The sequence below is a fragment of the Maylandia zebra genome, linkage group LG23 (genome assembly GCF_041146795.1).
Source record: "Maylandia zebra isolate NMK-2024a linkage group LG23, Mzebra_GT3a, whole genome shotgun sequence".
Lineage (NCBI taxonomy): Eukaryota > Metazoa > Chordata > Actinopteri > Cichliformes > Cichlidae > Maylandia > Maylandia zebra.
Genome location: NC_135188.1, coordinates 10,725,331 through 10,750,304, shown reverse-complemented (window position 1 = coordinate 10,750,304; position 24,974 = coordinate 10,725,331). Strand labels below are relative to the sequence as shown.

The following is a 24,974-nucleotide window of genomic DNA, read 5'->3' as shown; positions in this document are numbered from 1 at the left end:
ACAATCAAGCACCCGGCCTCTAATACCTGAGCTAGCAGCGTTAGCTTCCTAAACTGCTGATCACGCAGAGCGATCGCTCGGAGAATATGAAGTTTACTTTAGGACAGACCTCCTCAGTGCCGGGCTCGTTGACCTTTCCTGCTCAGGTTTATGGGTCAGGAGGCAGAGCAGGTCTAACGTGTCCTTGGGCGCATCCATGTGTGTGAATGTGAACTGGTGAACGGAGAGTGTTGCACAAAGCACTTTGAGTGCTCGGGTAGAGTTGGAGGTCTTTAAGGACCAGCCCATTTATCACTTATTACGTGTGAATGTCCTGAAACATGTCCTCGCTGAGCGCACTTTAACTGCCGTTTAAATGTTTCTGTGTCAGGAGCAGGTCTCACCTGTAGAGGTGGTGCTGAGGGAGGAGCAGACCCACTACACCCAGGATGAGGAAGAAGAAGAGGAGGGAGATGAGGAGGATGAGGACGGAGAGCTTGCTCTGTGGTCTTCGGACATTCAGGTGTTGGAGCTGCAGAAAGAGCGAGACAAAGGCCTCGGCTTCAGCATCCTTGACTACCAGGTAAGAGTGGCAGCTCTGACGGCCCATCGTACGGCCCAGGAGACCACGTCAGACTGGCCTCCCAAAGTCTGAAAAGGTTTCACCTAACAGGTGTCTGTGTGCACATCCGACTTTCTTTAGCTGGACGGCAGGTTTTGCTACCGTCCAGCTGCTAGCATTTCCTCACGTTTTGCTCTGCTCGTTTCTAGTTTCACGTCGCACTGGTAGACTGCAGGTCGATGACTGCAGCTGTTTGTGTGAAGCCGGCGGTAACGTTAGCATTTCTGAAAGTGGTGTCCAGAACCAGCTTCCATCTTTAATTTTGCTCTGTGGCTGTGAACCATGTCAACGTCTCACTGAAAACGTTGTTTAAGGGGCATGTGACCAATTTAAAGGAATTTTGATAACACCTCCGAAGTATCTGGACACATGCTGGACTGAGGTCGGACAGGTCGGGTGAGGTACACCTGCGGAATCTCAGAGCCTCAGGTGGACAAGGGTACCTTGACACTCCAAAAATTCTAGGATGGAAGGAAAACCCCAGAGCTCAGGCAGCTCCGAGTCCAGACAAACAGCTGTCTTACAGGAAGGTGCCACTGGTACTCATGTGTTTCCCATCTCCTCACAGGACAGCGTAAACGGAGCGAAGCTGAAATGTTTTAAAGTGAATCTCATCTCAGAGGTTTTAGATTCATCGCTGTCTCTGGAGTAAATTTGGGAAACTCTGGTGTGTCTGCTGTCTTTATCTTCTCCAAACCTGCTTCAGTGCTTTATCTTTAGGCGCAGCTTCACCTCTAAGACCTCAGCCCCCTCCTCCTCCTCCTCTGTCAGACCCAGCTGAGGTGGTGGAGCGAGCTCCAGCATAACTCCCAGTTGGTCCACATCATGTCAGCCTGCAGACACAGGATCTGCCTAGGAGAGAGAGAGGTGTGTGTGTGTGTGTGTGTGTGTGTGTGCGTGCGTGTGTGCGTGCGTGTGTGTGTGTGTGTGTGTGTGTGTGTGTGTGCGTGCGCGCTACACAGTGTGATCCGCTCGTGTTTCTGGCTCTTGTTGGCCCTCGTCCTGCAGATGTTTGCAACGTTTCGTTGCCGTTATTCCTGCTGCAGCGTTTGTGCAGAGTGAAACTTCCACACTGTCTTTGCTGTAAAACGATGAACGTAACCGCTTCGCTGTTGGAAAACTGAGATTAGAATTTGGTCTGGATTCCAGCAGCTCTACAGGCTGAGCAGGAGGCTGCTGAGCATGCTTTGTGGTCCCAAAATTGTGAAAGTGCTTGAAGTCGTGGAGGAAAATGTTTTTGTGCATCACCAAGGATTTCTCCAGTGAATTTGTTGTAGAGCACAAACTGTAATGACGTGCCTGTAAAACAGTCTGATGGTTTAAAAGCAAAATGATGGCCTAAGAGGTCCTTTTGTTCATGCCTGATCACATCTCTGTTACGTGTCCTCGTTGTGCTCTGGGCTGCCTCTGGTTCTCCTCAGGGTCACAAAGCTTGTAGGTCCATAGGACGGAGTCCAGCCAGGGCTTTCAGGACCTGATGACGAAGTCTCAGACTCATCATGTTACTTCGGTTTCTCTCCTGTTTGACTTTAATATGATTTAAAATCATCGGCAGTAAGAGCGAAGCCTCTGCCTTAGAGTCAATCTGACCTGCATCATATTTAACAAAATAAAACAAATCAACTTCCTCACAAACCTTCACCCTCTCTATCCTCTCCGCTCTCTGTATCTCTCGCCCAAGGGCACGTCGGCCCAGTGTTCCTGCCAAACTGTTTCCTGTTACCGACTCTCGCCTGTCAGAGCTGAGTGAAAGATGGCCGCAGGCAATAAGAGGAGAGCTGCTGTCTGTCTGGATTCTGGCTCATAGTTTCCTCTGAAACAGAGCGAGCAGCTTCGTGGCACAAATACGAACGTGTTCTCCAAAGACTGAAGGAGCTCAGTTCGGGTCCGAAACCATCGGCGTGAGGGTGGTACGATTCTTTATCCTTGCGCCACGGCCGGATCACAGATGCACTGGTGGTCACAGGATACGAGAAGAATCAAAGCCGCCACAGTGTTCATCACACGAAGACAAACTCTGCCTTTGCTCTATTGTCAGCTTTTAGAAAAACAACTCATCTCATCATCTCAAAGCGAGTCTCACCTGTTTGTAGCCAGACACGTATGGAAGCACTTGGCACGCCCGAGCTTTAAAACAAGCTGACAGAGTTCGAATTTCCTCTAATAACAGGTTTTAAAATCACCCTTCCTGCTGTCATTAAGTCCTCAGGCTCCTCCCACCAGAGCACAGCACAAGCGCTGTGACGGCTCGCGCCAGTCCCACTTCACGTCTAGCCTTCATACACAAACCGCTGCAGCGCGAGCTGGAGGGCAGTGAAGTGCTGAGACCCGGTGTTTTCGCCCAGTGAACAGAAACACTTTCACAGCTGCAGTGCTCACACAGCTTTCTAATGTCAGTATTCTTAACATATAAGACAGAACATGGGTCTCATCATGTTCTCTTAAACATGACAAGACCCATCTTTGTTTGGGTGATAACCTCATATAGTCTGTGCAGGACGTGGTTCTTCTGATTTGTGAGATGACTCCACGTCTGTGTTCTCTTTTATTTCTGAGGTTGCCACGCTCAAGTTTCCAAAAGGGCGTTTTGTTTTGAAGAATCCAAAGATGAATCTTTTCTAATTAAAATGAATTTTTCTGCCTGATAGAAGATGAGTCTGTACATGCCCGTGAAGCGCTGATGGGCGAGTGGCCGAAAGCTGCGTTCAGGTTTCTGCCAGTTTTCCAACGAAGCCCACGTTAAAGTAAGAGAATGTGGAGCGTCCAAATGTTTCGGGCAAGTATCGATTAAGTTCTTAAAAGTCAGAAATATGATAAAACATGAGAGGCGCTGAAAGGTCTTGAAATATGTTCTTTAAATCAACAAATGTAAAGTTGAGTGAGAGCTCCTAAAATATTTGGGCTCGTGTTTATTTTGGTGAATAAACCTCCCGAGTTTGATTCTCTGTGGCATCGCGAAGGTCTTCAAAAGTCTAACTTTGTGCAGACGCCCTGCAACCTACATATCCAAAAACACCCAAACCCTGCTCGTTGTTCTGTGTGTGAAACATTTCACTACTCCTGGCAGAAACGCTTCTAATTTCTTTTTTCCAGCCCCTCCTACGTTTTTCTGATTCCTCCACTTCTTGACTGCGGCGGCCTTTCTTTTTCCGGAGGATCTTGTAGGAGTGGAGGACGTGAGTTCTGACTCCTCACCACCTGTAGCCATGTTGTTCAGTCTAAAAATATAGCTGGCTTTGTTCTGGCAGCCTCAAACTTGGCACGGCAGCTCGTACTGCAGCGCGGGCGATGCCCGGGGTTCGACGCCGGGGAATTCACGCCGCGCACATCCGCTCGCACCAGGAGAGGGTTTGAGAGTGGCGCGGGAGGCTCTGGGGGGAGCGTGGGTTTGGCCGGCCTTATAGTCACTCTGGTTAAAACTCTGAGCAGAGAGCAGCGCCGGCGGAGGAGGAGGTAATCGCCTGCAGACCACATGTTCTGTCACACTTCAGATGGGCAACGATGGTATTAATTAGTCGCGTCACTCGCTGTGGGTGAAGTGTTTACAAGGCTGAGGAGAAAATGAGTGTCCTGAGACAAATTACAGGTCAAATAAAGAAAATGTATAACGTGCTTCTTATTTCTTCCTGGCTGACCTGTGGAGATGTACAGCACACTGTGCACCAGAAGTTTTTATCTGATTATAAGATGAAAGAATTTAAAGACAACAATAACCTCAGAGTCGTGTCAGTAAACATGCAGCAAAGCCTTAATTTCTTAGATAGCTGTAGAGCATGCGGCTTCGTTTAAGGTTCGAGGGTTAATTTTAGAAAAGGAAAATCTTTTTTTTTTTTACAGCACATGACTAATAACATGAGCAGGATAAAAGCTGCTTATTTACTGCTGCCCTCAGCAGCGACCATCACAAACCAAATGCTCAGATTAATTCTCTCAGAGTGCTGACACTCGGCCCAAACAGGGATGGATGGATATTTTACATGAAATTTAGATTCAGAGAAAGAAAAACAGATTTTCAGCGTCGTGGCAGATATTTGTCACGTCTGCGTGCTTGGACAGACTGCCGACGTGTCTATGTGTACCCTACCTCTTAAACTTTTGACCCCCCCCACCCTGAGTTTTAATTTCTTGGTTATTTTCTTTGCCTCATCTTTGCTTTTTCTTTCTGTATTGGTGTGAAACAGGAAGCAGGTCAGCTGTTCTGAGAAGACGAACTGCTCCTCAGGGTCTTTGAATGAGTTCAGTCTGGTTTTAACGTCCGCAGACTCTTGTGGTCTCGTCTTCATCAGTCGCTGAACGTCCTTAGCCTCGTCTTCCTCACGTCTGTGTGTTTGTGTGAATGTGTTTGCTGTTATTTCTCTGGTCTCTGGCTCCCCCTGCCTGTCCTCTGTGGTGATGGTGGTGATGATGATGGCGGTGTGTCTTCTTCGCTCTTCCCTGTGAGAGTAATGAAACAGACAGGATGATCTGTAATGGTCGTTGTCCCACTTCCCTCGACTCTGTGTGAAATATGAGCTCGGCTGATCTGGGGTCGGTCATGCTGGGCTGAGAGTTGGTTAAAGATTTCCAACTCAGTGGATGAGGCTCTTGGTTTTAAACTTGCTGAAACTAAAACTGGGAGCCGCTCTAATGGCCTCGGTATACCAAACATAGACACAAAAGAGTCCGTGAAGGTTCTCATACAGGTCGGGTAGTCTTAGGAGGTGAGGAGGAGGTGAGTGGACTCGCCACCTTTTGTGGTTTTCTTTTGAAGCTTTGAAGATTTGAGCATTTCTGTCTTTGTGCTGTTTTCGGTTTGGAAAGATGGATGTTTTCAACTTTCCAAACCACAATGTTCCGATCTCCCAGGTTCCTTAAAGTTGGCATTTCTGCCGGACAAAAGTTTGTTGGTCCACCTGCACGTGTTTCAGGTGGTTCCTCCTGATCATTGATTATTATTACTAATTATTAATGTTATCCCCACCTGTTCATTCACAGTGGTTCTCAAACTATGGGGCGTAGACCACCAAGGAAAGTATCTTTTTAATGTTAATGTTAAAAAAGATAAAATTGTGTTGTTTTTAAACCTTTTGTAAAATTGGCGAGCAGTTGTAGATCACTCAAACACAAGGTCATTTCAAGTGTAATTATTCCAGGGGAGGGGCTAATATTTCCATTTTATGTGATTAAAACGACAGATCGACCCTCGTTGGGGGCAATGGCATCCGCCCAGTCCTGACTGTAGCATCAGACTACAGGAGGTAAAATTTGGTGTTCTGGTTTAACGTTTTTCCTCTCTGGCTCGCAGGACCCGCTGGACCCCGGCAGATGTGTGATGGTGATCCGGTCTCTGGTACCTGGCGGTTCAGCGGAGCTCCACGGTGGTTTGCTCCCTGGAGACCAGCTTGTGTCAGTCAACCGCACCCAGCTGGACATGCTCAGTCTGGCCGAGGCTGTCGAGGTTCTCAAGTGTGCTCCGCCTGGTACGGTCTGCCTAGGAATCCGGAAGCCTCTGGTGGTAAGTCCAAAACGTAACCCTGACCCCTGAACTAACCTTTGGCAGGTTAGTCACCTGCTCACCTGGCTGAGCAGGTGACTAACATGGACCCAGATTTCCTGGTTTTTGGTTCAGACTGGTAGGTCCGAGGTTTGAAGGTGTTTTATGCCTGAACGCATAAATCAACCGCTTCCAGTGTTTGTTCATCCACCAGCAAATATAATCCCATCACTGGGAAAGTGATTCTGCAGCGATGTCAGAGCTGCGAGAGTAAATGAAAAGAACCCCTTCTGTCTGCATCACATGAATGAACTGCAGTGGACTCTTACCTGCTGAAATCTTACCTCGGCCTCCCGCTGGGAGAGCACCGTGCAGTTGTGGTGAACCTTCATGCCTCCACACTCTTCTGTAGTCTTCCTCTGTGGATGGACCTGACTTCACTCTGATCTGCATGTTTGTGTAGGTGGAGGCACCAGAGAGGAGGAGAGAGGACAGCAGCACATCACTACCTGTGGCAAAGGTACACACACAGACACACACACACGATGCTAATAGCGATGGAGGGCATTCATATCCTCAGTGATGTGAGGATATTGTTGCTGTTGAGCTCTCTCTAAGGCTGTTCTGTCCTTTATCTTGCTCTCATGGTTTGGATTCTGATGATGGTGAAGCACACAGTTGGACTCCTCACTTGCTTCCTTTTTACTTGAACCCTTGCTGCCTTTGTGACCTCACTGAGTTTCCTGCTCTGAATGAAGGCATTAAACGTGTGTGTGTGTGTGTGTGTGTGTGTGTGTGTGTGTGTGTGTGTGTGTGTGTGTGTGTGTGTGTGTGTGTGTGTGTGTGTGTGTATTGAATTAGAAACGCGTTTCACGTGAACGCACGCTATGGGAACAAGAAAAGTGCAGATAGTTTCAGTATAAAGGTTGTACAGTTTGATCTGTGATGGATTTTACAGGTGTACCTAATAAAGTGGGCTCTGACTGTCTCTGTTAGAAACGTTAATCTGTCCAGACTAATTGGACATTAAGATTTTGTCCCCCGTCGCATCGCTCACCTCCTCCCTCGCTGCTCTGCTCCCTCCATCTGTGTTCATCTTCCAAATGGAAATCTTTCTTTCTTAATCTCTTCTTCCTGCTCTCCTTTCACTTCAGTTTGCTTTATTAGTCTGGATACCAGATGAACGGCGCTGCCAGAGCATCTGACCATAAAGAAAGATGAATCGAGGGCCGAATGAATGTAAATAAATATGTAGAGCGTGACGGGGATGAAGAGAAATGGCTGCTCTGTTCAGACTGAGTGGAGTGAGTTTGAATTTAAAAGACCCTTTTTTTGATTATTTCTGATCAGGAGCTTTTAAATTTGGTTACCAGAGTGCGCAGGACGCTCACTTCTTTAAAGTAGTATATTCTGAGATGAAGTGTAAGGTGGGGGCAGGAACCTCACCTGAAACCAGCCACTGATGCAGCAGCTGCAGGACTTTACACCAAACTCCATTCAAAAATCATGAGATTTTACTGGCATGTTCTGATCACAGTCAGAAATCTGCAGATTTAACAGGCGCTGCTCAGATAAATAATAAAGTCTGTAAAGCAGAAACATTCAGCCATGAAGCAGTTTTATTAAATATCAGAAACAGGTGCAGACGTTCTGCAGTGAGCAGAACGTGCGGAGGCTGGTTCCATATCGGATCCAAATAAGATGGAAAATCTGCTATGAGGTCGTTCCTGTGGTGAAATGTGCTGAAAACTGGGAGCGAAGAGTACAGGACTTTGGTCCTTACACTTATAAAAATGAGCGTGTCATCAGCCCAGTGCATGCTGGGAGCAGTGAGTCGGGCCAACAGAAAGTGAGATTCTCTTTCCTCAGATTTCATTTGGATGTTTAATGGCCGTCATGTTTCTGCACCTTCCTCCTTGTACATGAGCTCAGCTGTCCATGAAACGAGCCGAGAGCTCGACATCAGCGCTGATAACCCGCCATGACGTCATCTTCCCTCTTCCTGCTTTCTTCCATCTCACTGCTCTTCACTCTTGTGCCTTCACCTCCATGCTCCCCTCTCCTCTATCATCTCCTCCACATCTTTCTCTCTCTCTCTTTCTCTCTCTCTCTTGCTGCTCTTTCATCTCCTCCTCCTCTCCTCTCTTTCACCTTCCTTCACCCTCCTCTCCCTCCTCTCTGTCTCTGTGAAGCTGCTGACTCAGCGGGATGGTTGAATGGTATAAAGTGCTCCATCAGCTCAACCAGCAGCAGCATCTCTCTTAAGTGGAGGGGTGGAGGGGGGTACTCTGAGGACACTCTGGTCCTCCAGCATCTGTACACGTAGTACTGCAGTATTACGACTCACTAATACTGCAGACAGAGAAGAATACAAGCTGTTTGTCTTTGCACAGATACTTATGGACAGAAATTTTTACAGAAACTGAGACGTTGTTACGTTTTTTTGTCTGCAGTTTGTGACATCACAGTGTGACATCATTATGATCGCAGCTGTCAAAATCAAATAAAGTAATAAATAATCCAGTGAATAAATGAATGAACCCTCACACACGTGAAATATTAAAAACAAAAGTGTGAATTTCTTTTTCAGTCAGTCTTTGCTGAGTAGAAGCACAGAAAAAAGTTTGGGAAAAATCTTCCAAAAATTAATGTAAAACTTGAGAAAAGGATTAAGAAAATAAACAGAGGGGACTTTGTTCATGAGTAAACACAGAAATTGATAACTGAGTTCAACCTTTAAATAAATAATTACAGAAGCACCATCAAATACATTTTAATGCATGTCAAACGGACTAATACATGTATCACGCTTTTTACTGCAAACCTCATTCAGTCACACACACACACACACACACACACACGCATACACACACACACACGTGCACGCATCCACACACGCACGTGCAGTATGATGGGGGAGCCGGGAATCGAACTGCTGACCTTTGCGGGTAGGCGTCCAATTATAGTTGCTGATTTGTGTGTTTAGCAACATGTGGATTCATTTTCGGAGCATTTGTCGTGTCACTGCTCCGTACCTGAGCAGGTGGTTGTGATTTGCTGAAGAAAAGCAGAAGCCTCTGATATCTGCACACGTGTCTGTGAAGCATCAGCCCGCTGAGCTCGTCTTTGTTCTGCCATTTCTGCTGAGTTCTGCTCTTCTTCGTGTCCTGTGCCGTCGCCGTCCTCTGCGCCGCTGTTTTATTTCCTCTTTTATATGCAGCCCATTTGGCTGAAGAGGTTTTTTCACAGCCCACAGGTCTCTGATGGGTTTCCATAAAGACGGCCGGGTCGGCACTTACACTTTGCTGCCGGATCCTTCTCTGTCACACTGACCAGAGAGAGACCCCGTTACACGCCCACGCCTCGTTAACTTTTAGAGGTCAGGTGTGCAAGAACGAGCTACTGCCGTCGTTTCACTTCATTCTGCTCCTGTTTGTGCAGATAAAGAGCTGCCACGGCGCGTTCAGCTGGCTGAAGCCTGCGTACGACAGAAAGCGAGCCGGAGGAACCCAGAGGACGCTCAAGACCCAGTTTACTGCTGCTTCACTTTATTTTACTGAGAAGGCTGTAAAACCACGCTGCTTAGTGTCTCCACTGCAGTAATCTGATTACTGCCCACTTTGGCCAAATGGATTTCTGAACGTTTCAGCAGTAGCTTCAGAAGCTCTGGGTTTAAAACTGAAGCCTGTCAGTCTTTGATTTGTCTACAGGACTTCCGGTTAAATTCCTCTGCTGTGTGAGGTTTGAAGGTCTGTTAGTACAGTAACCTTACAGCGGCCATGTTATTGGTCAGATTATGTCATTTTGACAGTCCAGAGGTCCAGTTCACGTGACGCTAGCAGACAGCTAGCAGCTACAGCCACCTGTGTCTCCATCCACCTGTCAGTCACAGAGGCCACGCCCCAAGAAAGCTAAAACGTCCCCTGCACAGTTATGAAGAGGAGGGAAACGTGGGAGTCTATGTGGAGTGACTCACTACTGCCTCTGCTGGACGTCAGGGGAACTGCAGCTGTGGTTGTTTCAGCTGCAGAAGGAGGATCATTAAAGACTGTAAGCCTAGGTGCGACCTCTGACCTTTGTTTCTGTCACACAGCAGAAACATGGCTGTTGGTGGAGTTTCCTGTGGGAGTGATGCAGTTTGTTTTTTTTTGTTTTGTTTTTTTTTGTTTTTTTTTTCTTTCCTGTGAGGATTGTCATGTAGTCATGTGACTCTGCAGTCGCTGCAGCGAGGCGGTGAAGACAGTCGTTGAGGATCCTCACGTGAACCGCAGCGATGCTCCGATGCTCCGTCCTCATCGTCTAATGGCAGAGACATTAAATGACAGCGTCTTTAAATCTTATGAATATGAGGCCAGGCAGTCACGGCCAATACACATCAGTCTGCAGAACATCCTGTTAGCATTATGAGCTCTCTGCCGCTGCCGCCGTCTACTCCTCACCTCCATTATACGCCGTGATGGGCCGGCTTCCCGGGCCCAAATTAAAAGAAGAGGAGCAGAGTCCTTGACGATGAGGCTTCGTCGATGGAAATTAGCCTAAGTGTTGTCATTAATATTTCCCGGCGCGGGCTAATGTCTGCATCGTAATGTTAAGAACAGGATATCCCCTCAGTATCTGCTGAGGAGGCTCTTTGGGGAGTTGGAGATGAAGGCTAATGTCCAAAGTCAGGCGAGTTTTAGATTTAGTGCGAGCTGCAGAGACACTCTCACACTTTCACATGAAACACTGGGAACCATGATGGATTCTGATTTCTGCCTCCTTTTGTCCTTCACGACCTCCAGAAATCCAAATTGAGTCATCTTGTTTGTTTTCCACAGACACGGGAGTCATCTCGGCTGTGAGTGTTTCATTATTTCTCACACCTGTCCTCTGAGCAGGTGTGAGAAACAAGAAACCATTAAAGAGCAGAAACGAGCTGAGAAACCAGAAAGTCCTTTCAGATTCAAATCTATGTTTTTAAAGGCAAATGGCCAACAAAGCTGAGTGCTTACAGGAATGATAAAAATCACGTCTAACGCAAGCAGACAGAAATACAGCCAATCAGAGCAAATGGCTAATGACACTGTTTAGTCAATTGCATTTGATTACGTCTCTGCACTGCTGCCAGGTGAAAAATGTCTCTGTGTGTTTATCGATGCATCTCATGACACGTTGGAGGCTGAACATTCTTCAGACATGGTGAACCTGAGCTCACTGGTGAAGTTTGAAGCTGCTGGATTTCCTGTCGTCATTTCTGTCTTAATTACGCGGTCGCTCCTCTGGAGCTTCGTCTCTGAATGCTGCCGTCTGTGTTTTAGGGTTTCAGCGAGGCCGCCATCCTTCCACAGAGCCTTCATCTGGAGGAGGAAGAGGAGGAGGAGCCAGAGCTGATCCTGGATGCTCTCCCTCGCTACGCCACCTCCTCTCTGACCTCTGACCTCCGGCCAGAGGAGGAATTCAGGGAGATGGGTGTTGATGAAGAGGAGGTAGAGCCGGAGGACAGCGTGAGCCCCGCCCCCAGGAAACCCCCACCATCTTGGGAAGAGTGGAAGTTGGCCTCCCTTACCCGAGCTGGGGGGGCAGATGAGGTGAGTTGACGAGCAAGGGGAAGTTTCATTGACGTTGACTCGCTCACACAAAACATGAAGTGAACGGCTGCGAGTGGCGAGGTATTGGCGAGAACTCATTACCCTGCCTACGGTCCCCCATGTTTCCGTGACCGGGGGTGGTGCTGCCTCTGCAGCGACGCCCCAAAACCCCCAGAAACTGTTCTAAAGCACAACTCGATTGAGCTGACGTGTCCGAACTGCCCGTTGGCGGTACGGCGGGTTGAGAAGCACTGTTTTTACAGGGGAAAGAGCTGGAGAACCATACGCTCTCCTGACTCCACCTGCACTCAGGTGGTTTTAGGCTCAGACACACCTTATCTCCATTTTCTTTCATACTGTTCATTTTTGGGTATTAATATTTCCAGCATGTTTTTAATGGGAAAAGTTCAGCAGTTTAACATTCGTGTGTTTTCTAAAGGCTGATTTCTGCGTGACCGGATGAAGGTCAGAACAAAAGTCGTGACATTCTGCTTCTGTATGTATTTGTAGTTATTTGGTGATTTTTGTCCTCAGGCCTGGAGCAGAGAGATGCAGGAGGAGGAAGACCTGCAGAGATCGGACCATGAAAGCATTGTGTCTGTGGGAAAGCTGATTCTGGGTGAGAGGAGAGCGCACGAGTCTAAATCATGTTTAAGATAATTTAGACTCGAGATCCATGATCTCTCTTTTTTTTTCCATCTCATGACCTGGTGAATAGGAACAGGATGTCATTTAAAGAAAATCCACCTAGATCAGGGTCAGCGGTTCTGCAGTTCATGGTGAAGGATGAGGATGAGGTCCTCACAGTGATAGCAGTACAGATGTTTGTGTGTGTTTCAGGTCTTCCGGACTCCAGAGACAGCGAAGCAGACTCTGAGCTGACTCTCACGGACACTGACACAGAGTGAGTTCCTGCTGCACCTTCACGCTCGCCGTCACTCTTCCTCCTCATACACACTCGCTCAGAGAGTCAGAGGTCTGCTATCATGCTGTATGTCGTGTTTAAACAGCCGTATCTGCTAAGAGAGGCCGAATTTTCTGGAAACAGAAGCTTCAATCATGCCCCAAGTAACGTCTGGTGTCCTCTTCCCTGCCAGGTTAAAGTTGCCCACAGTGCTGAAACCTGCTAACTGTTTGCAGCTCACAAGCTTAGACCTCACACACACTAATTTCCTCCTCCATCAGCTCCTCTTACGTCCCGTCACAGTGCTGTGGCACCCTCTGCTGCTCTCACACTCTAACTGCAGTCTGATTTCTCCATGAGTCAACTGTTTCCTGCTGTTTTTAATAACATATGGTCAGCGGGCACCCGGCGCTCACTCTCAGCCTCGTTAGATTAATCTGGATCATTGTGGTCACAAACCAGCCTCAGAGTTTAATCACAGAAACTTCCTGTCTGTGTTTTTCTTCCCCTGGAGGTCTGTCAGGAGGATTGATACTGCGAAGAGGAAGAGGCGGAGCCAGGGGGGATCCTCTCTGCCAATCAGTGGCCACAGGTAGGACAGCTGCTTCACGTTCTGCTGGTTTGAACACAGATGTAAACAGGTAGATGCCTCAAGTGTGGGTGCATTTCTGTTTAGAATCAACGCTGCTTTATGTGGTTAAAGTTGTGTCTGTGTGTCTGTGGCCCAGCATCTCACCTGTTCCTGATTTTCAGGCTCAGGTTTTCTTTCTTTCAAAAAGTAGTGTTTGACTGTGGGTCTGTGTTCACAGTGACTTGCCTGAAAGAGAGGAGGGAGAAGGACAGGAAACACCTGCCTTCAGCCACTGGGGACCGCCCCGCAGGTAACACACACACCCACACACACACAGGTACATTATGATATCCCAGGAGACTGTGTACAGGTCAGGTGACCCAGAGAGACTGGTACATTATTCAAACTTCCACCCTCGCTGTTGTGCAGGGTGGAGGTGTGGCCTGAGGAGGGTCAGTCTCTGGGTCTGAGCATTGTTGGAGGTCGCCATGTCATCAAGCGACTGAGGAATGGAGAGGAACTGAAGGGAATCTTCATCAAGCAGGTTTTACCCAACAGCCCCGCCGCCAACACCCACTGTCTGAAGACCGGGGACAAGATCCTGGAGGTAGGGCCTTGTCTAATTCCTGGGTCTCTATACACACACAAGCGCGCGCACACACACACACACACACACGTGCGCTACATCCATAGTTTACACACAGCCTGAGACTGAATCTTTCAGAGCGACCCCTTTATGAAGGAAAAGACTTTATAAGTAAAAACAGTTTTATGATTAACATTTTCATAATGTCTGACCTTCAACTCCGTGTGTGTGCGTGCGTGCGTGCGTGCGTGCGTGCGTGCGTGCGTGCGTGCGTGCGTGCGTGCGTGCGTGTATAAAGGTGTCAGGTGTTGACTTGCGAGCTGCCAGTCACGAGGAGGCGGTCAACACGATCAAATCTGCCCCGAGCCCCGTTGTCTTCATCGTCCAGAGCCTGACAGCGACTCCACGGGTACACACACACACACACACACACACACACACACACACACACACACACACACACACACACACAAATCTGTATGAAGTTCTAAGCTATCAACTTTTGCTAACTGAGCATAGACAGAGGTTTCTGTCTCATACACGTCAAACAGTCCAAACTGTTTGATTCTTCGAGTTTCTGTGTGTTTAATTGTGTGTGTATGTGTGTTTCAGCCCATGTCTCTGACAGCTTCAACCATCAGCAGATCCCAAACAAAGAGGATGGAGTCTCCGGTAAGAGCTCCACACTCTGTATTAACGAGGACACACAGAAATGTATGTCTGTGAGATGCCTGCACAGCTCAACAGAGACCAGCAGAGGGCGACACAGCCTCTGCACAAACAGCGGCATGTCATTCCGGAGCTCAGAAATCACATTTAACAGATTAGATCTGCTGCCTGTGGAGACTCAGATAAGATGAGACTGAATTTATTTTTCCCAGGATTTGGAAAATCCATCTTAGAGCAGCTGAAGACGACATGAGCTGTAACATAATCATTTACAACATGACAGAAACAACAGAGACGAGTTTAATAAGTAAGAAATGCAACAAAACACTGTGAGAGCAGCTGAATATGATCCCATAAAACAGCTTAGAATGGGACAAAATAAAAACATCTTACTGACGTGGGCTAACGAAACAAAATGATCGGCTCTTTCAGTGTGAAACAAGATCTGATGTTTGATGGTGTTTGTCCTCAAGCTGCAGCCGGGCGCTGCGTCCACACAGGGCACGGTCCTGGTCTGAGGATCAGTGTGAGAGGACGTCAAAGTCTCAGCTTCAGCCATGCTTAAACCACACTCACCATCATACTCCAGTCTTTATCTAACGCCTTTGAGACAGATGGACAGTATAAAGAATCCATAATAAAGCTGGCAGCCTGATTAATAAATATAAAAAGAATGAAATAAGACAGAGCTCTGAGACAGACGTCATGATGGAGTGATTGACGCAGGATTGTGCTATGCAGTCACGCGAGTCCTCAGAGCTTCCGGTGTTTCTTTGTTAATGGCAGTGTAGCCTCCAAAAGTCTGATACAGGAAACGACAGCAGAAACTGCACGAGAAAGACAAACTGGAAAAAACAAAAACTGAATTATACAACACAAAGTCTGCTGTGGTAGTAGTTTGACTTTACACGCTGCAGGCGACCTCTACAGTTACTACAGATGACCAAGCAGGGCTTAGATCAGAGTTTAAACTGAGCCGTGCAGCACGGAGCCTAAAGGTTGGAGGTCATATTGGTGGTGGTGCTGATTGTTTCTTGCTCACAGCTGCCATTTAGTTTTACCAGGTTTCAGTGTGTTCCAGGCTCCTATCTCACACAGCCCGAGGCTCGTGCACAACCGTCTGCACACTTATGGTCTATAGTCTGACTGGAAGTCAACAGAGTCCATGTTTTTATGAATAAATGTGTTTGTTTGCAGAAATCAGAGGTAGTGCTGCCCCCCCCGAGACAGCCCCCACCCTACAGGCCTCCCAGCTACTCAGACAAGGAGCTAAACTCTGACTTGGAGGAGGCCAAAGGTCAGTAACACACAGCAGAATCTGTTACAGTGATGTGGTTAAAAGTCGTCTTTATTTTCTATGCTTTGGAGAAATACGTAGTTCCTGTCGGCATTATGGGAAGACTGGGTGGAAACTACAACCACTCCTAAAGATGGATGTTTATCATGAGCTATATTTCTCATTAATGCTCACTGGGATCTTTCAGACTTCTGATTGGTCAGCAGGCAGTTATTTCATGTCTGTCCTCTGTAGCAGGTTAGGTCTGCAGTTGTACTGCCTTCATAACACTGAACACACACAGGTAACCCTCTGTATACACAAGCACACCTGCAGCCTGTGCTGGAGGGCTCACACTACCTGACCTTGGGTGGCCGGTCAAAGCCCAATCATCTGTGTTCTCACCGAATTTGTCATATTTTTTGAGCTTTTGCAGTCTCAGATCAGCCAATCAGCCAGCGGCAGCATGTGACCACAGAGCTATGGCTGGGGGGAGGGGGAGGTAAGGGGTGAACTCTGTGCGTGATGCTGTGTGGACTTGGGTCTCAGAGGAACTGCTGGGGCATGGTCAGGCCTGGTAACTTCCCTCTATCGTCAGAGTGTCACAGCCAGAGAAAGGTTTGATCGCTTACATCCTGCCTGCCACTTGTTTGCTCAAAGGCACTTCAGCAGCAGTGCAATGAAGCAGAGGATTTAGCTGCGTGCACGCGTCTGAACAGGTTCAGGTAAAAGCTGAAGCAGGAACTCATCACGCTCTTAGCTTCATCTCAATCAGGTCACGTCTGTCTGAAGAACGATTACCAGAGAATCTGTTTCTGCAGCTGTCACTGAATATCTGACGGGCTTCATTTCATCTCAGATCATCTCCTCGATTTCCTTTCAAGGATCTGTGTCTGAATGTCTGTGTCATGTGTTCCAACAAAACTGAGATTACAGCAAATATCTGAACATCTCAGTTAATCTGGACTTGTTTTATCTCACGTTAACTCACAGAATATTTCACATTGTGTAGTTTTTCTTGCTGAACCGCATTGGGTCTCATTTTGGATCATGTTAATTTACTTCCTGTGATCTGCGGCACTAATTATTTGAAAGCCTGTTTTTGAGTCTGTTTTCATTTTTGTCTCAGTAAACGTACATCAGTATCTCACTGTTTGTGTGTGTGTGTGTGTGTGTTTGTGTTTCTGTTTTTGCAGGCCATGTATGAACCGGCAGGCCCTCAGTCCCGTTCGTGACGTATTTCAGCACACGCTGGATGCTTTTGTTGTGATTTTTGTTGCTCTCAGTTCCTCTCGGTCTTTCTCTCTCTGGGTTTCTGCTGTCTTTGCCTCGCTTTGGTTTGGGTACGTTTGGTTTGCTACGTCTGAAGCAGGCGGGCGGACGGGGCTGTCGGCTTTTTCATTCTGACCTCTGGTTTTAATGGCATTTGGGTTTTCTGAGCTGGCATCTCATCTGGGATTAGGGTGGATTAGCTTTTTTGGTCAAAGCTGTTTCCTCTAGACTTCAACTGTCCTTTTAAAGCCTGTCTTCATTTTGGAAGTCTGAGTATATCTTTATCTTGAAACACTAAACTGGACACTAAAATTCTGCAAGTAAAATCTTTCAATGAATGACACAGAACGTCTTGTTTAAAGAAAAATGATGTATAAATGAATTGATGTTGTTTGTGTCAGAGGTTAAATGCAGGTTAAGTTTTATATATTAATAAAGTTTCTGTAATTGGACTGAATAGACTCAATAAAATTACCTTTAAAAACAAACACAAACCAAAGTTTCCATCAGCTTCATCTTCAGGGTCTTTGGCGTGAACCAAAGCAAAGCTCATACTTTTAGCGTGTCCTCAGACTCGTGCGTTTCTTGTCTGTGGAATGATGAACTGGTTTGAACCTGGAGAACGTTATGTTCCTTAACCTTCCTTAACTGGTAAAGCTGAGGAAGAGCTCAGTCTGCTGACTGTTAAACAAAATAACTCAGTTCCTCTTATCTGAAGTCAAAAATGTTGGATGGTCTGGCATGAGTCCTGGATCTTGGTCTGGGACTCTGGGACCGGAAGTTCGGTCTTTGCTGATCTTTAGCCTGGATGCTGGTCCAGTTCTCCATGTCTGACTTTCATCCTGGGTCGAGTAACTTTCTTTTAGCGTGAACTTGAAAGAAGCTCATGGTCTTTATCCAGGCCTCTGGTCACTAAAGCTCAGTCTTAGGGTAATAAACACTCACCCCTTTCCTCTTTAGGCGCACTTCTCTTGGTCACTGGTATAAATTCTTGGTGCAGCTGTATCCCATTGGTCTCTATCCTGGAATCTAGGACGGTTTGGTTCAGTCTTTCTGACCTTTAACCTGTTCTCCTAGGCCTGAGCCTTATCTTTGGGACTAGTCAGGCTAGGTGTCTCCAGATTTTACCCTTGCCTGTGTAGGACAGCTGAGGCTTACTTTAGCTTGGACCTGGGATAGCCAATGCCTGGTACCACTTTGTTTTTCAGGATGGACAGACCGGTCCTGTTAATGGGGAAACAGCATCAGCCTCCAATGACATGTGTTTTCAGTTTGATGGTGATAATCTGACAGAATGAAACTGCCAAATGTTTCATGTTTGGCTTGGGAGACAACGTCTGTCCAGAGGTTTGTGCCAAGTGCAAATTTTACGGCCTGTTGTCAAGCTTTGTGCCAGCTGTCTGATTTGTATATTAGTTGTGGCAAACAGAAATGTCTGAAACACTTGAGTGCGAGGGCAAAGTTTGGGCAGAGCACTGGGTTTCTGGTGAATCTGAGCTTTTTCACTGCAGTCTCATAAGAGTCAGACACAAATACAATAAAGCTTACATGAGCAGGGATGGAAGGAATGATGAATTGGTGGTGCTTTTCTCTCGGGCCACGCCGCTGCCTGCTCTTCTCTCTCGGCTTGTCTTATTTATATTCTTGGTGAAACATTATATTGGCTGCTGCAACAGTAATGAATGATTCAGATCAATTCCACATGCTGTTTCAGGTTGTTTGTCTCGCAGCAAAACGAGCAGCCGAGCAAATAGCCTTCATCTCTGCAGCCTCTGAGTAGATTGGTTTTACTGTACAGCGTCAGGGTCAAAGCACGTCATCGTGGAGCTAAAAAACTCCATGAATCATGTGTCTGCTGCGATATCTGATGGTAGACTGATTGTGTCGATGCAGACGAAAATAAATCACCACTGTTACCAAAACCAGCTCCTGTTTGCATCTTACTTACGGGCCTGCTTTAAATGAAAGCTTACTCCATCAACAGGAAAAGCACAGTTGTCTATATAAGCCTTTAAATCTTGGTGACTGGTCGGGATGGAGAACAGACTTGACATTTGGTTAATCGTGAACAGTTCGTGTGTGCACACAGACTTGTGTACAAAATTAGCTAAACACTGTATAAATGACGTTGTTGATTCATTGGTTTGTAAGATCCCATTTTTATGTGTTGAAGTTGCATTCACAGACACAGATACCTGCTAATCAGCGCTCGTTAACATCCAATCAAAATCCTTAAATCTTATTGTGCACCCAAACGTCGCCTTCTTTGAAGGTGTGTTAGTACAGTAACCTCCCAGCAGCTTTGTCATTGGTTAGATAACACCATTAAAATGCTCCAAAAGGCTCCAACAGCACAAACATGGTGCAGAGGTCTAGTAAAGGTGAAGCTAGCATCCACCTGTATCACCATCCACCTGTCAGTTAGAGGCCACGCCCCTAGTAAAACACACAGTTTGTGTATCGGGCTGTGAACATGTTAATTCAATTCAAGAGAATGCATTTAGCAACCTAATTAATGAAAAGCATTTAAACTCATAATTTTATTATCTAAAAAAATGGCATCAAACATTTTAGTAATGTTATGCTTGGCTGAAATCAGTTTTGTGTGAATGTTGTAACCTGTGTCCTCAGCTTTTAGCTTGTGCATGAGAGGCTGAATAAAGAAAACAGGAGATATCTGCAGCTTCCGCCTGTGCTGCATCATAGCACATTATTCTGCAGGTAGAACACAGTCAGGTGTGTGTGCCGTTTAATCTTGTAAAGAAACTGCAGTATGTTGTGAAGAGGAGCTCTCTGATGGATGATTGACAGCTCTGTGAGGAGGATTTAAAGGTTAAACGGGGATGAAGGGGGTAAATGCAGGATTAAAAGTCACACACCTGGTGATCGAGGTGATTTAACAGAGAATTAACAGGTCAGATTTAAATCATTGATCTGTGGTCTGATCAGCGCTGTGGCAGTTTGATCGGTTAAAAACTCCTCCTGAAAATCCAGTTTTCCTCCACCCAGGAGTAATAACGGGAGGGATGCTCAGCGGCCGTGTCCATGATGTGTCTGGCGTTGCGTCTCCTCCTGCAGATTCGTCCCTATCCAGCTGACCGTCGTCATCAGTTTCAAAGCTCTCTGCTGTGGTTCTTACAGGTTACACAGCAAAACGATGACATGTTGTTCCCCAAATTTGTGCTTAATGCAGCGCTTTTCCGCAGGCTGGGTCCGGTTTTAACTCAGATACTTACAGTCTGGGAGGAAGTGCTGATTACAGGTATGAAAAAAAGAGCCATTCTATAATCTTATTGAAATAACGTGGATTAGTAAGATTATCCCCACCTGTTCTGTGATTCTACATGGATCCACCCCCAGTCTGAGAGCACCTGATGGACAATAGAAGAGATGGACGTAGCTTGTGCTGAAGTGCCCCAAGCCATTCTTTCTCATCTCCAACAGAGGGCGACTGTGTTTTGCGTGGCCGTAGGGAGGTCTGTCAGAAAGTGGCCATTGGCTATCCTGCTCTATAACCAGAGTAAACAGTTTCTCGTCCTTTTAAATGAAACATGTTTGTTTTATAAATCGCCGTCCTGTTAAAGTCAGACAGACATGTCGTCCTCCGTTTCTCAGTCAGTGACAAAAACTCTCTCGACTGTAATGTTTCACCAAGGCTTCACCACAAAATGTGCTGGTTAACATCACGGGGATGTAAGGAGATCAGTCCTCACAATAGACTCTAAGCTTATGCCCCCATGTTGTTATTACTAACAACAATATGCTACTGTTTTTGCATTTAGCATATTGTAGCTACAGGATAGGGATGCGAGAATGTTAAAATATGCTGATGGCTATTGTTGGTCTCTTTCAGAGGAACAGGAAGAACAGTGTAAATCTCATCAGTTTTTGATTAAACCAACAAGCTTGTCTTGAATTACACAGGCCTCATAACAGGTCTTTCACTTCCTGGTCAGTCTGTGGAAGTTGTTGATGGCTTTAAGTATTTGGGAACAAGTTTACTTGATGACAAGTTTAGTTTTATGGTTTAAGATGCTGGGATGTGTTTCTCTTGTTGTTGTATTGAAGTTTTGTATATGTGTATGTAGGATTTTTTTGGGTTGATATGAAGTGATTTGATTGATTTGTTTATGACTTTGTGAACCAAAGACAATTTTACATTCATGTGGATAATATAGTTATTTTGTTTTATTCTATTCTTGCTGATACGGGGTGAGATTTCACTTCATATCTCAGAATGAACCAGAATCTGAGCCTGGTTCTGCCAGAGGTTTCTTCCTGTTAAAAGGGAGTTTTTCCTTCCCACTGTCGCCAAAGTGCTTGCTCATAGGGGGTCATATGATTGTTGGGTTTTCTCTGAATGTATTATTTTAGGGTCTACCTTACAATATAAAGTGTCTAGAGGTGACTGTTGTTGTGATTTGGCGCTGTATAAATAAAAATGAAAGTAATCCATACCTGCAGCAGAGCAATGACTAGGGATGGGTATTGATAAGATTTTAACGATTCCGATTCCATTTTCGATTCTGTTTAACGATTCGATTCTTTATCGATTCTCTTATCGATTCTTTTTTTTTTTTTTTTAAAAAGGAGAACACTAAGGTCGATTAGCTCAGAGCTTTGTTTTATATCTTCTCTTTGAACAAGATAGAAATTTAGGAGTAACATGGCCTTACAAACCCAACAGTGAGATCTTGAGAGATCCAGCCTACGGCTCTTCAATGGGGTGTCACAGGGTCCCCAGGAAAAAAAAATTGTAAATGTAAAATAATAAAATAAATATTCTTGTGAGACATATCACATATTGACGGGGTCGGGTTATGTTAAAAAGTATAAATTGTTATACTTTGTTCATTGGTTCAAAGGTACCCCACACTTCTTTTTTTGTTTGCTCTGGTGTATTTTTCATTTGAACTGTTACTCTGCCAGAGTACTCATATTTACAAGATGGCATTGAACGCCCCATTGGTGTATCAGGAAAACTATTTTGTACGTATGTTCCTTGAAGGGGATTGAAGTCGTTCTTTTTTCCACCGCAGCGAAGGGCTAGGAGTAGGAGAGGAGCTGCTGTATGTTTTTGTTATCGAATCGATCTGATTGTGAAATAAAGCATATGCAGTGAGAAAGAAACTCCAGGAGTCATCCCTGCCTTAAAGCTGCAACATTCTTCTGTAGCAATAACAAAGTATAACATAAATTGTTCTGTGGCAATTACACAAGAATATCCAGTAATGTCCCTGCCTACAATTAAACACATTCACTTACCAAAAATCGGGGGCATCTGCTGTGGCAAATGGGTGCAAGCCTTTGACCACAAACTTAGACACTGCTCGGTGACATTCGTCTATCCTGGCCTGAAAGGAGACACTACCGGTAGACTGCAGCGAGAACTGCCAGCGAGCGCCAGCCAGACTCTGTCTGTCTCTCTCATCATGGTCACCTACATGTACAGTAATGGCAGGTCTTGTAATAAGGCAGATTGCCCTAACATAATATGCACTGTTAGTTGATTATTTACCTGCCGCATTAACGGGAGAGGACGTGCAAACGTTAGCGCTGCTGCTGGGTTGAGAGTCACGAGTCCGGAGCGGAATTAAAAACGCGTGTCATCGCGTGTTTTGTGAGCAAATGCTTTTGCATATTCGTAGTGTTTCCTCCCTTAAATGAAATATCTACTTTGCAAGTTGCCCTGTTGTCATCGGTTCTCATAAAGTATAATCAAACTTTTGAGCGTTTGAGCCGCTTAGGCGCCATGTTTCCTGCCAGGTAAATGACGCTCCGCAACGTGGTGACGTCATTCGGGGCGACTGGAATCGATAAGGGAATCGTTTGCAAAAATGGCAAACAATTCCAAGGAATTGAAACAGTGGGAACCGGTTCTCAACAAGAACCGGTTTTCGATACCCATCCCTAGCAATGACTGACCTCCAACTGTGGACGGATCACTTCAGATGTTCTCTCAGCTGAAGTTTAGTCCTCCTCCAGAGAGTGTTTGACTCTGCCCATCAGGGCCCCTTAACACAAACAGTTTAATCCTGATCCTCCATCTTGGTTCTGCTAATATGTTTGTATGACCTAACCACAGCTTTCAGTGAATGCTGACATCAAACTTTACGGTAACAGCTGTGAGAACAGCCGCACTCATCATGTTGTTTGAGCTGATTGCACCAGTTTTTTAAAATTTTTGGGCAATGAAGTTGGTAACATCATACTGAACAGCAGGCCTGGTCCTAAACATTACAGTGGCCAGGGTGACCTTTGTTCTAAAACCACCAGCCTCTGTGAAAATCAGCATGTCAGAGCTGCAGCCATCGCTGAAACGTTCGCAGAAATCTTTCTGACATGCCCTGATTTTATCTGTTCCTCAGAGGATGAACTCACAGGACAAATTTTGCACATCATCACTTCATCAGCAGACGAAGCATGGAGAGGCTATCCTTCATGTGTGGTGTGAGTACTGAGGGTCTGTCAGCAGCATTTGGTATAAGCTGTTCTGTGGATGTCAATCTGTATTCACAACCACTCCAAAGGTAATTAAATCAGTTTAAAATTGATTGAGTCTGTGGGGAAAGTGGGTCATTGCAGCAGCAGAAAGTAACAGGACCAACAGAGTATAAATAGAAACTGAGCCGAAACAAGCATCGCACACTCTAAAACTGCTGTGAAAGTATGGGGGATGAGGGATGTGACAATAAGATCTTATCTGCAGTTTACTGTTGAGGCTTTCTGCAGTGGTGTGTAGTGTCCAAAAACTCCAACCTCATTTGTTCAGACCATCAGTTTATGAAAGTCTTAAAGGGGAGTAGCTAAAGCAGCATGATACCCAGTATGAGAGAAAGAACTGTGAAGCATGCATAGCGACTCGGAGAGAGTCCGGAGTTAAAAAAGCCAGGGGGGGTCTTAATTTGGGCAGCTTCCTTGCCTCAGACAGTTTGATGACGTGGTTGCATTTTATTTGTGAGTCATGTCAACTTGGAGGGGAGGTGCTAGCATGAATGGTGATAAAGGGGCTGCCTGAACTCTGTGTGTGTGGGTGTGTGTGTGTCTGTTTGTGGGTGTGTGTTGGATCAATGAGCTACCATAATAGAAGAGTTGGCTGCATACATCTACTCCCTGCAGACTGTAACAACACACTGCTCTGTGTGTGTGTGTGTGTGTGTGTGTGTGTGTCCCAGCTTCCTGTCCTTATATAGCCTCCACCCCCAGCCTCTTTGATTGCCTCGACATTCATAAACATCATTTATCATCTTGTTGGTATCAAGTGCATCATTTAGAGCCTGCTTGTGTTAATTATGCATATCTTCAAAGCTGTAGTTTCTCAGGCATGGTTTTAAGGCCTTGCAGGAATTCCAGGAGTCCTGGAGCTGGGCTGGGAACATTTAAGGTGGTCCTTTGAGCCTTTATGAAGGTTTAGATTGTGGTTTGAAGGGAGCTGTTAGAAAGTTCAAAGTCAACTTTAAAAAGAATTTACTTGTCCAGAATTGAGAGTTAACTAAAGGGGAGTCCAGAAATCCCACTAGAGCCCTTTGTGATTCATGATGTGGTTCCAGTAGGTTCAAAATAGGTCATTCTGGGCACCATTGACCATGTTTAATGCTTTTGGTAATAAAGCAGGATGATGAGGTAGCTACTTCTTTAGGTTATTATGGAGGTTAAAAATTCTCCAGGCATTGTTGAGTCATGTGTCATTGAACAGCTCCAGAGATGATTAAAGATGCTGAAGGTTCTTAAGAAAGACCAAGAATGTCCAAACCATAGTCTTTAAGGGCTGTGTAGACCTCACAGACGAACCTGGTACAGGGAAGGGTGGGGTTCCTACCTGAGAAGAAAGAGCATGGACACAGGACAAGACTACGAATGAATTACTGAATATCCATCCATCAGCTATAAAACAGTGATGAGTCTTTGGCTGTTGATCCCAATCAGAACAGAGCTGGTGAATCTGTGAGAACCTGCTGGAAGGACCATCTCTGGCACTCTTCATCAACCACATCTTCATGGTGCAGTAGCTGGACTGATCTGAGGCACCAGCTGAACTCTTCTCATCGCAGCAAA

General features: G+C 45.9%; 1 protein-coding gene across 11 annotated transcripts in view; it reads left to right on the top strand.

Moving 5' to 3' along the window:
* The window catches only part of patj (PATJ crumbs cell polarity complex component), a 92,071-nt gene that overhangs the window by 22,247 nt on the left and 44,850 nt on the right, over positions 1 to 24,974 (top strand). For 10 of the 11 annotated variants that reach the window (XM_014414148.4, XM_014414144.4, XM_014414151.4 and 7 more), the window contains 12 exons: positions 371 to 562; positions 5,886 to 6,095; positions 6,538 to 6,594; positions 11,372 to 11,641; positions 12,176 to 12,260; positions 12,482 to 12,545; positions 13,060 to 13,137; positions 13,355 to 13,426; positions 13,546 to 13,723; positions 14,001 to 14,111; positions 14,315 to 14,374; positions 15,569 to 15,668. In XM_014414148.4, coding sequence (XP_014269634.1) covers positions 371 to 562; positions 5,886 to 6,095; positions 6,538 to 6,594; positions 11,372 to 11,641; positions 12,176 to 12,260; positions 12,482 to 12,545; positions 13,060 to 13,137; positions 13,355 to 13,426; positions 13,546 to 13,723; positions 14,001 to 14,111; positions 14,315 to 14,374; positions 15,569 to 15,668 — 1,477 coding nt within the window. The remainder of the gene's footprint in view (positions 1 to 370; positions 563 to 5,885; positions 6,096 to 6,537; positions 6,595 to 11,371; positions 11,642 to 12,175; positions 12,261 to 12,481; positions 12,546 to 13,059; positions 13,138 to 13,354; positions 13,427 to 13,545; positions 13,724 to 14,000; positions 14,112 to 14,314; positions 14,375 to 15,568; positions 15,669 to 24,974) is intronic. The other variant, XM_076880124.1, reaches the window with a different exon arrangement.